Source organism: Pecten maximus, unplaced genomic scaffold, assembly GCF_902652985.1.
Source record: "Pecten maximus unplaced genomic scaffold, xPecMax1.1, whole genome shotgun sequence".
Taxonomy (NCBI): Eukaryota; Metazoa; Mollusca; class Bivalvia; order Pectinida; family Pectinidae; genus Pecten; species Pecten maximus.
Window position 1 is genome coordinate 4,966 of NW_022981924.1, and position 15,151 is coordinate 20,116.

General features: G+C 34.8%; 1 protein-coding gene across 1 annotated transcript; it reads left to right on the forward strand.

The window, feature by feature from the left end:
• Nucleotides 1-2,034: 2,034 nt before the first annotated feature.
• Nucleotides 2,035-9,163, forward strand: LOC117320308 (the record flags this gene model as incomplete). The annotated part of the gene is made up of 3 exons (XM_033874918.1): nt 2,035-2,325; nt 5,142-5,168; nt 8,753-9,163. Coding segments are annotated over 3 exons (729 nt in total), but the record flags the coding sequence as incomplete, so codon positions are not given.
• Between the last annotated feature and the right edge of the window lie 5,988 nt (nt 9,164-15,151).

Here is a 15,151-nt window from a genome sequence, read left to right on the forward strand (position 1 = left end):
ATTTACCCTTACTAAGACTTACCTTTGAGAATGTGACTTTACCTAGGATTTGTAATTTACCCTAACTAAGACTTACCTTTGAGAATGTGACTTTACCTAAGATTTGTAATTTACCCTAACTAAGACTTACCTTGGAGAATGTAACTTTACCTAGGATTTGTAATTTCCCTTACTAAGACCTACCTTGGAGAATGTAACTTTACCTTGGATTTGTAATTTACAGTTACTAAGACTCACCTTTGAGAATGTAACTTTACCTAGGATTTGTAATTTACCCTTACTAAGACTTATCTTTGAGAATGTAACTTTACCTAGGATTTGTAATTTACCCTTACTAAGACTTACCTTGGAGAATGTAACTTTACCTAGGATTTGTAATTTACCTTTACTAAGACTTACATTTGAGAATGTAACTTTACCTAGGATTTGTAATTTACCCTTACTAAGACTTACCTTTGATATTGTAACTTTACCTAGGATTTGTAATTTACTAAGACCTACATTGGAGAATGTCACTTTACCTAGGATTTGTAATTTACCCTAACTAAGAATTACCTTGGAGAATGTCACTTTACCTATGATTTGAAATTTACCCTTACTAAGACTTACCTTGGAGAATGTAACTTTACCTAGGATTTGTAATTTACCCTAACTAAGACTTACCTTGGAGAATGTGACTTTACCTAGGATTGGACACAGATTTATATGGCCTCCAGAGCACCCGGTCTTATCTTCCATTTATTTTTTGAAGTACGTGCCTCCATGCAAATATACATTTTTTTCATATTTTGTTTTATTGACTTTGAGTTAAAATTATGGTTTTATTAGCTCACCTGCCCAAAGGGCAAGTGAGCTTATGCCATGGTGCGGCGTCCGTCCGTCTGTCCGGCTGTCCGGCTGTCCGGCCGTCCGTCCGGCGTCAACTTTTTCATTTAAACAACTTCTTCTCAATAACCAAGAGGCCCAGGAACTTCATATTAAGGGCCTGTTACATGCCGGGGTGAAGGGCTACCAAGTTTGTTAAAATAAATGATGTTGACCTACATTCAAGGTCACATGGGTCAAATAGGCTATAATCTTCAAACGACTTCTTCTCAATAACAAAGAGGCCCAGGGACTTGATATTGGGCCTGTAGCATGCTGGGGTGAAGGGCTACCAAGTTTGTTCAAATAAATGACCTTGACCATCATTCAAGGTCACATGGGTCAAATAGGCTATAATATTCAAACAACTTCTTCTCAATAACCAAGAGGCCCAGGGACTTGATATTGGGCCTGTCTGTAGCATGCTTAGAGTCAAGAGTCGCCAAGAACCGATCTTAGGCCAATAGTATGCTGGAATGAAGGACTAGAAAATATATTGACATGAATTAACCTGGCTTACTCTGATATTTAAATAAAGTTGTTATCAGCATAATATCTGTAGAAATGACCTCAATCAACTGCAATTTTGTGTAGAGGCAGGTGAGCGATACAGGCCCATTGGGCCTCTTGTTATCATTGCGGATTTGTTATTATGTCGGTATTCTCGGTATAACTTTGCTGTTAATTATGGGCATCGATCACAGTATCAAAGGCGCAAAATAAGGAATTTGTTGTTGAGGGTTTATAAAGTGCATGCATTTCCAGGCAACACTGTGGAGTAATTTATAGTGTTATCTCACTGAAGTGCCACATGCTATAGAAGTCATATGACAATGAACGCTGTGTTCTGATTTCTTCATTGTTAGGCAGTCACATGATAATGAATGCCATCTTCTGATTGTTCATTGTTAGCCATACAAGTCGCATGACAATGAATGCCATGTTCTGATTTGTTCTTTGTTTGCGATCCAAGTCACATGACAATGAACGCTATGTTGTTCCGACATTGATAAAATAATTGACATACAACCAGAAAAAATAGTGTATGCTGATGTTAGCCAGCTTGAAAAGTAACTTTTACATTTTTGTTCTTTTTTGTCTTTCAAGCTCACTTGACAGTGATGAAGTTGAAATTTACCAATTTTTCATGTTTTTCTCCTGTACTTGCAGGCAGAGGAACTGAACACCATCATTGGGAATGCTTTCAAGATGGCTTATGCACAGCAGAGAGTGCGACAGCCCACATTCAATGAGCTCATCGAAATGCAACTGAATGAGCAGAAAGCAAAGTTTGCAGAATATCAGGTTCAGGCACAAAAAGAGTTCAAACAGAAGCTTACAGAGATAGCCACTCCTACCCCGTTCTCAGAAAAGGCGATCCAGCGCATGGAGATGAGGCGACAGTCCAGTAGCGACGATGTCCAGGAGAAAGAACTTGTTGTGGGCAAAAATAAACTATGGGTAAGCCATTCTATCACTAATATACAGCATTGTGTTGAATTTTGTGTATGGGCTGCATTTTGCATATTTTGTCTTGAATTAATTAAAAGTGTTTTGGAAATCTGACATGAACAATTATTGAAATTGTGGGACATACCGCTATGCTTTTATTTTTAAATTTGGTTTTGAGTTATATTAAAAAATGTTGTATGAATGAAGACTAATAGCAAGTATGACACTAAACACTACACTTAAACTCATCCGTGTAATTGTTCTGGTTAGTATGTGTGATGGTTATACAAAGTGAAACCTGTCTATAACAGACATGATAGGGGGCTGTATACTTACAAAACCTGTCTATAACAGACATGATAGGGAGCTTTATACTTACAAAACCTGTCTATAACAGACATGATAGGGAGCTGTATACTTACAAAACCTGTCTATAACAGACATGGTAGGGTGCTGTATACTTACAAAACCTGTCTATAACAGACATGATAGGGGGCTGTATACTTACAAAACCTGTCTATAACAGACATGATAGGGAGCTGTATACTTACAAAACCTGTCTATAACAGACATGATAGGGAGCTTTATACTTACAAAACCTGTCTATAACAGACATGATAGGGAGCTTTATACTTATAAAACCTGTCTATAACAGACATGATAGGGAGCTTTATACTTATAAAACCTGTCTATAACGTACAGACATGATAGAGGGCTGTATGTTTACAAAACCTGTCTATAACAGACATGATAGGGTGCTGTATACTTACAAAACCTGTCTATAACAGACATGATAGCGAACTATATGCTCACAAAACCTGTCTATAACAGACACTGTACAGATCAGTATTTCTATTTTTGTCAAATTTACCTGGTTGTAAGTTAAGGCTTATAATCACAGGTTGTCTAACTTGAGCCGCTATCTGGTGAAATTCAATAAATCAAAGTTTTGAGAAATACTGGAACCTTAAAACACCTTAAGAAATTCTTTTCATGAACAGCAGCTTAATGAGTTACAAGTTTTCAGGTGAATTAAGGCAACAATATGTTTGTATTCACAAAATAAATGTATTATCTTAAACATATGTTATGGTATGATTAAGAAATCCTAGATTAATCAAACTAATCCTCAAGCTGACCTTTTTGTCACCTGTACGCGAACACAGCTGGCTATTATAGTGTATGTTGTACTCTAATAATCTGACGGGACAGCTCTCCGTGTCTGTACTAAACTTTGCTTGAGTAATTTGCTCATATTTCTACATTAAAATTATACCTATCATGAAATTTACAGCTTTTCATAAAATACAGGAATGAAGATTGTGATATCAAGTGGTTATAAGTGGGGCACGGCTAGAGTAATATTTCTTTATTTTAACTCTTTGTGCTTCCAGCTAATTGTCTGTAGCAAAATTTCTGTATAATAAGGTTTCTCATGAACCCTTCAAAAAGTTCTGTTCATATCGTCACCATAAGAAACATCAAGTTCAACACCTGATTAGGTTTTGAGGGTCATCATTCAAGGTTAAAGGGTCAAGGGTCACAATTGAGGAAGATGCCCATACTAGTAAGAGTAACAGAAGTGGAAGAATGTAATAACAAGACTGGGACTCGAACCCAGGTCCTCCAAACTCTAGACAGATGTTCTATTTGAGCTACCTGGCTACTGTCGTTTGGGCCAGTCCAGTTCTGCTTCATTCCCTCTTTGGTATTTAGTTGGGAGCCAAATGTAACAGGAGAGGATAAATAAAAAATACTGTGCTAGTGCGCGACTTCAAACTAGACACCTTTCGCCCTATGAGCAGACAGCATACCACTAGACTAAACGAAAATTCCTGCTTATTTGAGCTGATATGAGCAAAAGTTATGGTGTAAAATTTTTGTTTGATTGGGGAGACAGGATGATTGACAGCTGTAACTGCCGCCAAACCTGTCGAAGTGTCAAATGTCAGGTTATATCTACATAGGAAAGACGAACAAACATACGAATTATCTGTATACATAACTGTAGTAATATAAACACATATCAATTCTTGATATGCCCAGATGTCAATAACTATATCAAATGCTAAAAATTATTCCAACTAAATTCTAATATTAATATTGCTTATTTACCATAAAAACAGGACATGTATTACTTAATTAGTATTATCTCAAATTCGTATATATAGCAGTGTGTATTCATTTGTGTGGTTATATGATTGTGTGATGAATATTTATGTGGTATGCTGACAGATATAGATTTCTACCTGAGGGTAGATGTTACATTTGGGTCAGTACGTGTATGACAGTAGTTCTCCATTGGAGTGAAATATCAATATTCACACATATGTACTGTGAGTCATACTTATATTGATTACAGTCTTTGTTACAAGGCACACATATTCATGATTCAACAAAATTTCCATATTTTTGCATTGTGCAAATAGGATTCAGGAAGGATAACTCTTGTATGAGATGTATGATTGCGTGAAATGGGATTCAGGGAAGATAACTCTTGTAAATAATTATGCTCATTTTATACGTGATATAAGGGAGACAACCAAGTGAGTCGTGTACATTAGCAAACTTTAAGAAGTATTTGGTTGGTGTATGTCACACTGCATAGCTGTCAACCTCTCAAACACTATGGAAGGTGAAGGTGAAGAGAGGGGGGGGGGGGGGGGGGGGGGTAATTAAATTGATATTAAATTTTTAAAAAAGCATGTAAATAGAAGATAGCTACTTTCAGAAGTCTTTCAAAATTAATGTGTGGCATTCATAATTGATATGGATGCCGTCTGGTCGTGGAAATGTTTTGTGTGATGTGATGTGTGTTTTTCCAGTTTTCATTACAACGTAGTCCCATCAAGGTATAGTTGGACATCTTTACCCTCATTGTGTTGTAAACTTCTCCTCTTGTCTGGGTGAGGCCAAATGTTTTTACATCTGTACTCTAGTTAATAAATAATACACTGATCTATTGGTACTGCTAAAAATGAAATTAGTGTGAATTACTACTGATCTTTTGGTACAGCTCAAAATGAACAGTTAAATTGATATTAAATTTTTAAAAAAGCATGTAAATAGAAGATAGCTACTTTCAGAAGTCTTTCAAAATTAATGTGTGGCATTCATAATTGATATGGATGCCGTCTGGTCGTGGAAATGTTTTGTGTGATGTGATGTGTGTTTTTCCAGTTTTCATTACAACGTAGTCCCATCAAGGTATAGTTGGACATCTTTACCCTCATTGTGTTGTAAACTTCTCCTCTTGTCTGGGTGAGGCCAAATGTTTTTACATCTGTACTCTAGTTAATAAATAATACACTGATCTATTGGTACTGCTAAAAATGAAATTAGTGTGAATTACTACTGATCTTTTGGTACAGCTCAAAATGAACAGTTAGCAAATTCTAAAAAAAAAACAAAAAAACAATCAAACCGAAGGACCCCCGCAGTGTCATTTGTTTAAATTGATTAGTCATAACAACAACGATATATAAAGATACGTGTGAAAACATTTTGCCAGCTTAAACTTTGATTTCAGGTAATGAGGTACTTTGGGTACAAAAAAATCTTTTTATACAAATGTCAGTAACAGATGTATTGAAAGTTAGAGAGATTTTAGATAATTTGTTTTCGTAGTTTCAGCATATTAGAAAGGAACTCCATAGCATGTGCTTGATTTTATTGATAGAAATTTTATTTTTGCATATGAACAATTTTTTTCTTCATAAATTTATCTGCCTAATTTTTGTTAGATGGGGATATTGGCTATTTTTTATCTATTGTATTGGTATATAATTAATTATATTTTCACACTGATATTACAAATATGATATGTATCGAAAATGAGTGTGCTGTGCTGAAGTAAACTCAATAACCATACAAAGGGAAGTAACTCTGTTAGTCTTGACAGGAGTTGTGACAACCTTACTAAGGGAAGTAACTCCGTCAATCCTGATGGAAAGTTGATGTTGAGATATAATCTTGTGTTTTGTTGCACATGGACTCTTCAATAAAAGGCCTGAATAGGATCAGGAAGAAATTTGACTGCACAAGCAGTTATTGTACAATGTTTTTATTCCCCCCCCCCCGAATTTTACATTTAACAGAATTGAAAAACACATTTATCATAAGGTTTCATATTATAAACTGTAACAGTTCGTCAAAGCTTCCAAGTTTCAGCCGTAGACCAATTTTCATCTCTGACTAAAATCAATAAAGGTATATGGCTACTGGTGGCTAGGAAACTCAACCGGTTAGACTATCCACCTGGAGTCTGGAGGTCATGGGTTTGAGTCCAGGTTTAGGTGTTGATTTCCTTAGTATGAATATCAGGATTATTTCTAAAGTGTGTGTGACATGTATAACACTATATTTTCCATTGTATGGCACTGCCACTATATAACCCTACCAATTCAGTTGCGAGTTCACCAGCTTATGAACTGCCAACTGAAATTTGAATTTGAAAATTTCAAAAAAAAATTGCATGACAAATAAGAAATCGCAGATGGTAAATATAAGCATTGAACGGCTTTCAGTTGGCATTCATAGTCAATATGAATGCCAACTGGACAGAGGCAAATTCAACATGAAGCGCTAGTGCGCTTCATGTTGAATTTGCCTCTGTCCAGTTGGCATTCATATTGACTATGAATGCCAACTGAAAGCCGTTCAATGCTTAAATATACAGAGACTATTAGGTGACTTGTGTTATGTCCCGACTGTTAGTAAACACAACATGTGTCATTATAACACAACACATGTACACAGTAGATAGCTGATTTCCTTCGTGTCTACATACCTCTGAACCTGACATGATCGGAATGCGAGATTCGATGGCCCTATTTCTGGTGATGTGCCCCGTCCTCCTATATACCCTATATCCCTACCCTGTTTACTGGTACCAGTCGTTATTTACGACAATCACTCTAGATTAATTAACGTTGATGCTGTTTCATTATTTGCCATTTTGTAGTGAGGATCACATCCAATTTCTGTTGCATGTTGCAGTGCTACCTACAGAATGTACATATGTGTCCGTGTTCAATATCTTCTGATTCTTCTTGTTCACTCTGTGGGCCATCGCACGTTGTAAATTCCTATTTTTGTCCCCTGTTTTAATTTGCTGCCATGTTGATTTGACTTGCTTTTTATTTTGGTGATGGTAATATTTTTCTTTAACTTTTTAAAAAAAATAATTTTTTAAATCCTGAATTCTTCAGGATTGGATTATAAGTGGTAATTATTTAAGTGTTTACACACTCTAGAACATTCTGTGTCGATGTATACTTCTCTGTCGAGTGGTTGTAAAAAATACATCTTATCAGTGAGTGTTAGACCTTTCTTCTGTCTTAGTCACGAAGCAGGTGTACAGGCGGATTAATTTAGAGATGTTATTTACCTAGCTTTGTACAGGTAGGCTGCTTCCATAACTCCAATTGTATAGAAAATCTTGGTAAATTTGAATAACTTTATAGAATTGCTGTACTTTGGATCTTAGTATTTTGTAATATTTGATAATTTGTGTAACACTTTATTTTCAATTTATCAAAATTATCATTATTCTATTGTTTAATGGTTAAACAAAGTTTGAAATGATTTTGAAAAATACATCAATTGTTATCAGGTGATGTTTAAAAAGGGTTTAATTATCTAGGAAAAATATGTATCAATTATAATAAGTTTTTTAAAGTAGGTGATAAATCCTTTAAGAAAAACTGTACCAATTATTGTGTGTCATTTTGAAAATATATTTTAAATGATTTAGAAAAATTACTTTAAATCATTAACAGGTAATGTTGAAATGGAGTTTTGATTATATCATCACTAATTACCAGGTATCAAGTTTATATAAGTTATTTTTATGTAGATATTGTAACTATGTACCTGTCAACTTTCCTTATTTAGGAGGGACCCTGGCCTGATATTGAACCAAGTCTAAATCAACAAAGAAACCTTTCATTGTTGATGTTTTTAAATCTCCAATTAGTCCAATAGAAAGAGAAACTCTTAATATGTAGTTTTAAGTTATCAAATTGTCAAAAAGGAGTTTGTCAAAATATCTATAAAAAATCTTTTTGGAGGCTTGAAATTTTAAACAATCCCCCCCCCCCCCCCCCCCCCCCCTGGAAATTCCAATAAGTTGACAAGTATATACTAATAACTTGTTAGAGTATTTAATGCCTAAAGTATTTGATGTCTTAACACAGTACTTGTGCTTTGTCTTATGAACTGTCACCATTGTATGTTTTAATTGGTAAATTTTTATTGTCTAATGATTCATAATACTATTGTTGACTTGTGCGTATACATTATGGAATTGTCATTTATTGGTGAAACAGCATCTAACTTATGATCAATTAAATGTCTTCTGTGGAACTCTTTAGGGTTGAAGATAAATAACCTATATCCAACATGTATCCTTAAAAACTTGTATGTTTTTTTACAGGCTAAGCAAGCAGTGGATAAGGTGAAGCATCGGTCAGCTGCCAACGAAACTTTAAGTTCCTCACCCCCCGGGCGCAGTGAGTCCCCCACTGTCGGAGGGCGGCCCCAGTCAGAGGCTCTGATCCACAACTACAGTATTGGAGACACTGCTAACAAACGTAACTCCACTCCAGTACACTCCCTAAATCAGAACGCTTCTTCCCTAGCATTTCTCCGGAGTTCCTTTGACAGTACAAATAACTCGGGGAAGAGTAAGGGATCTCCAGTGACTGCCCTGAAGGACGCTATAGACAAGGGCTTTTGTAACGGTTCTTTATCTAGTCAGGACAGCACAGACTCCGGTGGACTCCTCATTCACGACCAGGAGGGTTACCTTGCCCCGCATAATGGACGCCTACTTAACGAGGATAAGGTAGGTAACTCTATTGAAATTACTGTATAAAGATTGAAAGTAGGTTCTATATATATACGGTAAAGTATGTTTATAATGAGTTGTGACTATCACTGATGTTAATTTGTATTGTAATTTACAAACAAATTCAGTGAAAACTTTGGGTTGTAAATGTTATGAAAGAATTTCTACTCTTTTAAAAAAATGTGTATTGGATATCCTCTATATAATGTTTTATATTCTGAAATTTCAATGAGATTTTAAAATGAAAATATTGGGAAAAATCATCAAATCCACGCTCCAAAACTATTATTGTAAATTACTGTAGAACTTAAAGGAAGTTGAAGTGATTTTATAGCCTCTATAGATGTCTTCTCATGGTCCCAGTGACTGGGCAGGTTTGAGAGTTATTTTGACTCGATGCTCTTTGTGAGTGTATTTTAAGACAGACATGACAGGTATGCAGAACAATGTGTAGTTCAGGTAGTTAGGGAGGTAACACATGTCAGTATCCCTCCCAGGTGATTAATGAAACCGGTGCAGCAATGTACATCAGATTTACATACTTACAATTTTGACCTTGAGGCTGTCAGACTTTTTCATTCCATCATTATACAATATCTCTCTCTTTCATCTTACAATTTCTATCACAAGTTAAACAATGCTTCCTACCCTCCTTCATCTTTGAATGTGGAAATGGTACTTTGTAAGTTGGTTGTTGTGGTACCTGCCAAGCATGGCCGACACTAAGGAATCATTTTGTCTGTCACCATCCATCTGTATCAGTCACACTTTAGTTTTACAGATTTTTGACACAAACATAAGTTTGAGTCTATGTCAGCGCTTTTGAGGTGTAGCTGACAAAATCTACGATGCCCTCTGGCGGATACTGCCTTGGCCAATCTAACCGTTGCTTTACAGTAACTCCGTAATGCTATGCAGTAAATATTTGTAAATATCGTAAATATTCACGATAAAAAATGACATATAGTAAAGTTCAGCTATAAAAAAATTACCTTTTGTTTTGTTGACACAAACGTAGACACAAACGTAAGTTTGAGTCTATGTCAGCGCTTTTGAGGGCTCTGGCGGATACTGCTGTTGGCCAATCTAAACGTTGCTTTACAGTAACTCCGTAATGTTATGCAGTAAATATTTGTTTAACTTCACGATAAAAAATGACATACAGTGAAGTTCAGCTATTAAAAAAAATCACCTTTTGTTTTGTTGTATTTTAGAAGCTGACAGGACAATGTGTTTTTTTTTGGCATCTTCGTTCGCTCTGACACAACTTCCACTGCCACTTCACAATCATATTCTATCGCAAAAAAAAAATAGTCCCGTGACTTACGGAGTCAAATGCAACACTGCAGTTTCGTTAGATATATGACAAAACAACAGAACCTCACAAATAGATAGTTTTCAAAGTATTTAATTTAAGTATGTTCTGTCGATGATACGTAAGAACATTTTCCCGCGTTGAACGCATTAGATTTCACGCGGAATGATACAATCGACTTTTCGCTGGCGCCATATTGCTGCTTACCTGTGACCCGGAAGAAAAATCTACTAACATCACGCTGAATTTTCATCATCGACATCTATGTGTTTTTTTTTCTTTGGTGGCATGTTACTGAATGGGTTATAATATTGATAAAGTTTCGTCGGAATATCGTTGTTATTTTGTACATTGAAAAATCACTCATCCAGCATCCGATTTTGTCCGCCATCTTTCAGTAATGTAAACAATAATAAAAGAAAGAGTAGGTGATCAAACCCAACTTTGAATGTCATTTTCTCACTGAAATATTAACTTGCATGTGATTGATGTAGTCTGCAGATGGTTAGATTATATAGATGTTTTTTTACGAAAGAAAAAAAGTTGTCTATTCATCATGACAATATCACAACAACGGCAGTCGAGTACCATACGCATGTTTGCAAATAAAAAGTTAAATAAATTCTCACTGAATAGGGTTTCGAAATGTCAAATGGACTTGTGAATATTAATATTGACTTCGGATCTATTGATTATATCCTACGTAATGCACATGAAGTTTTTCGTTTACAGAACGCGTACCGCATTAACGTGGCTGTCTGCATGCAGATGTAGACGTCACTGAAAATTTCATCTCTAATTATAGCGACTGATTCTTTTTTTCTAATATTTGTGATGGTTTAAAAAAAATAGAAAATGATCTATCATTATCATTTGAAATATTACATAACAGTCGAAGCATATTATAAAAAAGAAAGGGGTCTACGATGTACATCTACATAGACCTTTATTATGTTTGGTGGAGTTTTGAACGCTTCAGGGACGGTTAAAGGGCAGTAACTCTTTAGAAAACACCATTTTTCATGGAAATGTACTGATTGCTAAATTTAACCAGAAATATTTAAAGGCAGTGGAAATGTTATATTCCTACATCTGCGGTTTTTTCTGTCTTAAATCATTTCAGCTTCTGAATTAAATTAACCTTTAAACTAATGCACAGTATAGTATTGATAAATCAATGCAAATAATTTATTCTAACTTAGATTTATTATTATTATTTAATCTTTTTTTCTTTACAACACTAGTACATATTATTTGAGAAGAACAGCAAAAATTACTAAGTTCATTATTCTTCTAAACAACAAAAATTTGTAAAACTTTTTTGTGTTGTGCATATATCCTATTGTGAAATAACTTGGCATGACTAAAGATAATAGTATTGTCTTGATGGCTGTTACATACTATATCATAGGTTGAGTTAAATAATTATTTTCTTCTTGTCAATTATGGTAAATGGTGAAAACACATTTTTTTCATTTAAATTGTTAAGTCGGTTTAATGTTCAAATTCAGATTAATTTAATTAAAGCAACCATTAATAATGTATATATGTGTTAACTTTTCTGACAAAGTCTTCAAGTAACCTGATTATATTTGACAGAGAATCAAAATAAGTAATTTTGTTGTTAAGAATAGTGGGCTTAGCCATTTACAACTGTTTAGATTCTACTTAATAAGGTTTGATTTTTAACATTTTGGCAAATTTATCTTATCAATATCCAATTTAGTTTTAAAGATAAGCAGTACTTCCATTTTTATGAAAATAAAAATTACTTCAGTGTTCTAATAATTTAAACACATGAACAATTGAAAGAAATACATTTGTATGAAAAGCATTCATAATGGACTTTGAAGAATGCTACTACATGTACAGTTCATCCAGTTTGGGCATTCGAACTACATTTTCATCTGACAGATGCTGCAGATTAAAAAAAAAAACTCTGATTTTGAAATCGATGATATCAATACATATAGCTACATTCACATCTCACTAACATTAATTAACATGATATATATACCATACATACATATATATATGTATCATGCAGTTACAGTTATGTATATGGTACATATACTATTGCGGAGAATATTTGATGCAATGTACAAAAGTGAAAAACAAAATTCCACTTCAAATTGATTTGAACTGTACATGTGAATGAATGTGTTTTTGTTGTATAGATTATTTTTAGCTACACAGTATGGAGTGTAAACATATAACGTAGAGTGCTATATGAAAATCATGTTCACTCTAATGAGCGATTAAGAAACTGTCTCAAGTCTGAGCTGATATGAGCATGTAATTCTAAGTTTTGAATATAGTGCTTAGTTTAATGTGCCCGTCGTGATGGTATACCCTGCCCTGTCTACATCCGCATTCTATGCCTCCAGAGTCTGTTTATCAGACCCAGGTGTTTTTAACCCACCATCATCAGATGGTGGGCTATTCAAATCGCCCTGCGTCACTGGTCCGTCCGTCCGTCCGTCCCTCCATCCGTAAACAATTCTTGTTAACGCTATTTCTCGAAGTACTGAAGGGATCTTCTAAAATTTCATAGGTTTCTCTTGGTTTCTAGTTATGCATATTGCATTTTGAGACCAATCGGAAAACAATATGGCCGACAGGCAGCCATTTTAGGTTTTGACAATTGAAGTTTGTTATTGCTATTTCTCAGAAAGCACTAAATTGATCTTTCTCAAATTTCATATGTAGGTTCCTCTTGGTGCTAACATTAGTTATGCATATTGCATTTTGAGACCAATCGGAAAACAATAAGGCCGACAGGCAGCCATCTTGGATTTTGTCAATTGAAGTTTGTTATCACTATTTCTCAGAAAGTGTTGACGGGATCTTTTTCAAATTTCAAAAGTAGGTTCCCCTCGGTGCCTAGTTATGCATATTGCGTTTTGAGACTGATCGGAAAACAACATGGCCGACAGGCAGCCATCTTGGATTTGGACAATGGAAGTTTGTTATCGATATTTCTCAAAAAGTGCTGAAGGGATCTTTCTCAAATTTGATATGTAGGTTCCCCTTGGTGGGTGGTTATGCATATTGCATTTTGAGACCAATCGGAGAACAATATGGCCGACAGGCAGCCATCTTAGGTTTTGACAATTGAAGTTTGTTATTGCTATTTCTCAGAAAGCACTGAATTGATCTTTCTCAAATTTCATATGTAGGTTCCTCTTGGTGCTTACATTAGTTATGCATATTGCATTTTGAGACCAATCGGAAAACAATATGGCCGACAGGCAGCCATCTTGGATTTGGACAATTGAAGTTTGTTATCACTATTTCTCAGAAAGTGCTGAAGGGATCTTTCTCAAATTTTATTTGTAGGCTCCCCTCGGTGCCTAGTTATGGATATTGCATTTTGAGACTAATCGGAAAACAACATGGCCGACAGGCAGCCATATTGTATTTTGACAATTGAAGTTTGTTATCGCTATTTTACAGAAGGTACTGAAGGGATAGAACAATCTGCCACAAAATATCATTCAAAACCTTGAAATAACATCATTCAAACCAGGGCTCACACACACGATAAAATCCTAAAACAATCACACAAATGTTTTTAACCTGAGCTCTCTCTTATCTAAAAGCTGGTAGCTAGATGGGGCGCTACATCAAATGTATAAATATTTTTTCAAATGCTAATGATAATGATAATTTGTGAAGCGCTTATAGGCATGGGATCCTCAAAAGTTTGAAAAGAAAGGCCTCATTAATTTTACAGGTAATCTAGGACCTTCATATTACATCTACAACTACGTATACATTAACCCATTGAAGATGTCAAATAAGATTACCCGAGTACCTATTCTGACAATTAGCTGCCAAGACGCACTTGCAATCAAAAGTAGATATGAATTTCTTTTCTTTCCAATATTTTGTCCTAGTCCTAATCAGGTATTGGTGATGTTCCATACAAAGTTGACCATGTCCCCACTAAACAAAAGCAGTTAAAATAATTTGTTTTCGTTTGTGTCTTCAGTACTTTCAGTACTTTGATTTTTTGCTACTGCTTGCTGCATCAATTTTTAACTTGGTATGTGGCTTTATCATATTGGAATACAGATTGAGTTTGAACTCTTTGTCAATATTCCATTTTTGCTGGAGTTATGGCCCTTTCCACATTGGAAATTTTGTTAATTAGCTGTTTTCCGTACTTTAATTTTCTGCCTTTTGCCACATAAATTTTTAACTTGGTATATAGATTTATCATAATAGATTACATTTATGAGTTAGAACCCTTTGACAAACTTTGCACAAAGGAAATTTTCATAATTAACTGTTTTAGGTACTTTTTTCATTATTGCTTGCTTCATAAGTTTGTAACCTGATATATGGCTCTGTCACCTAGAGTTATGATCCTTTGAATATATATGTAGAAAATTATCATAATCAGCAGTTTTTCAAACCTGTTCCACTTGCTACAACAATATGAATCTTTGTATGTGGCTTTTAATCATCATAATGGATTATAAATCAAGCTTGAACCTGATATCACTATCAATATTCATTTATTTGTTGGAGTTATGGCCCTTTGTACTTAAAAATTCTCATCATCAAATTAACGGTTTTCGTTATTTGCCAACTGCTTGCCAATTTAATCTAATTTAAACTTGGAACAGATGATATGTCTGCTTCTGTGGAATTTGTATTATCCT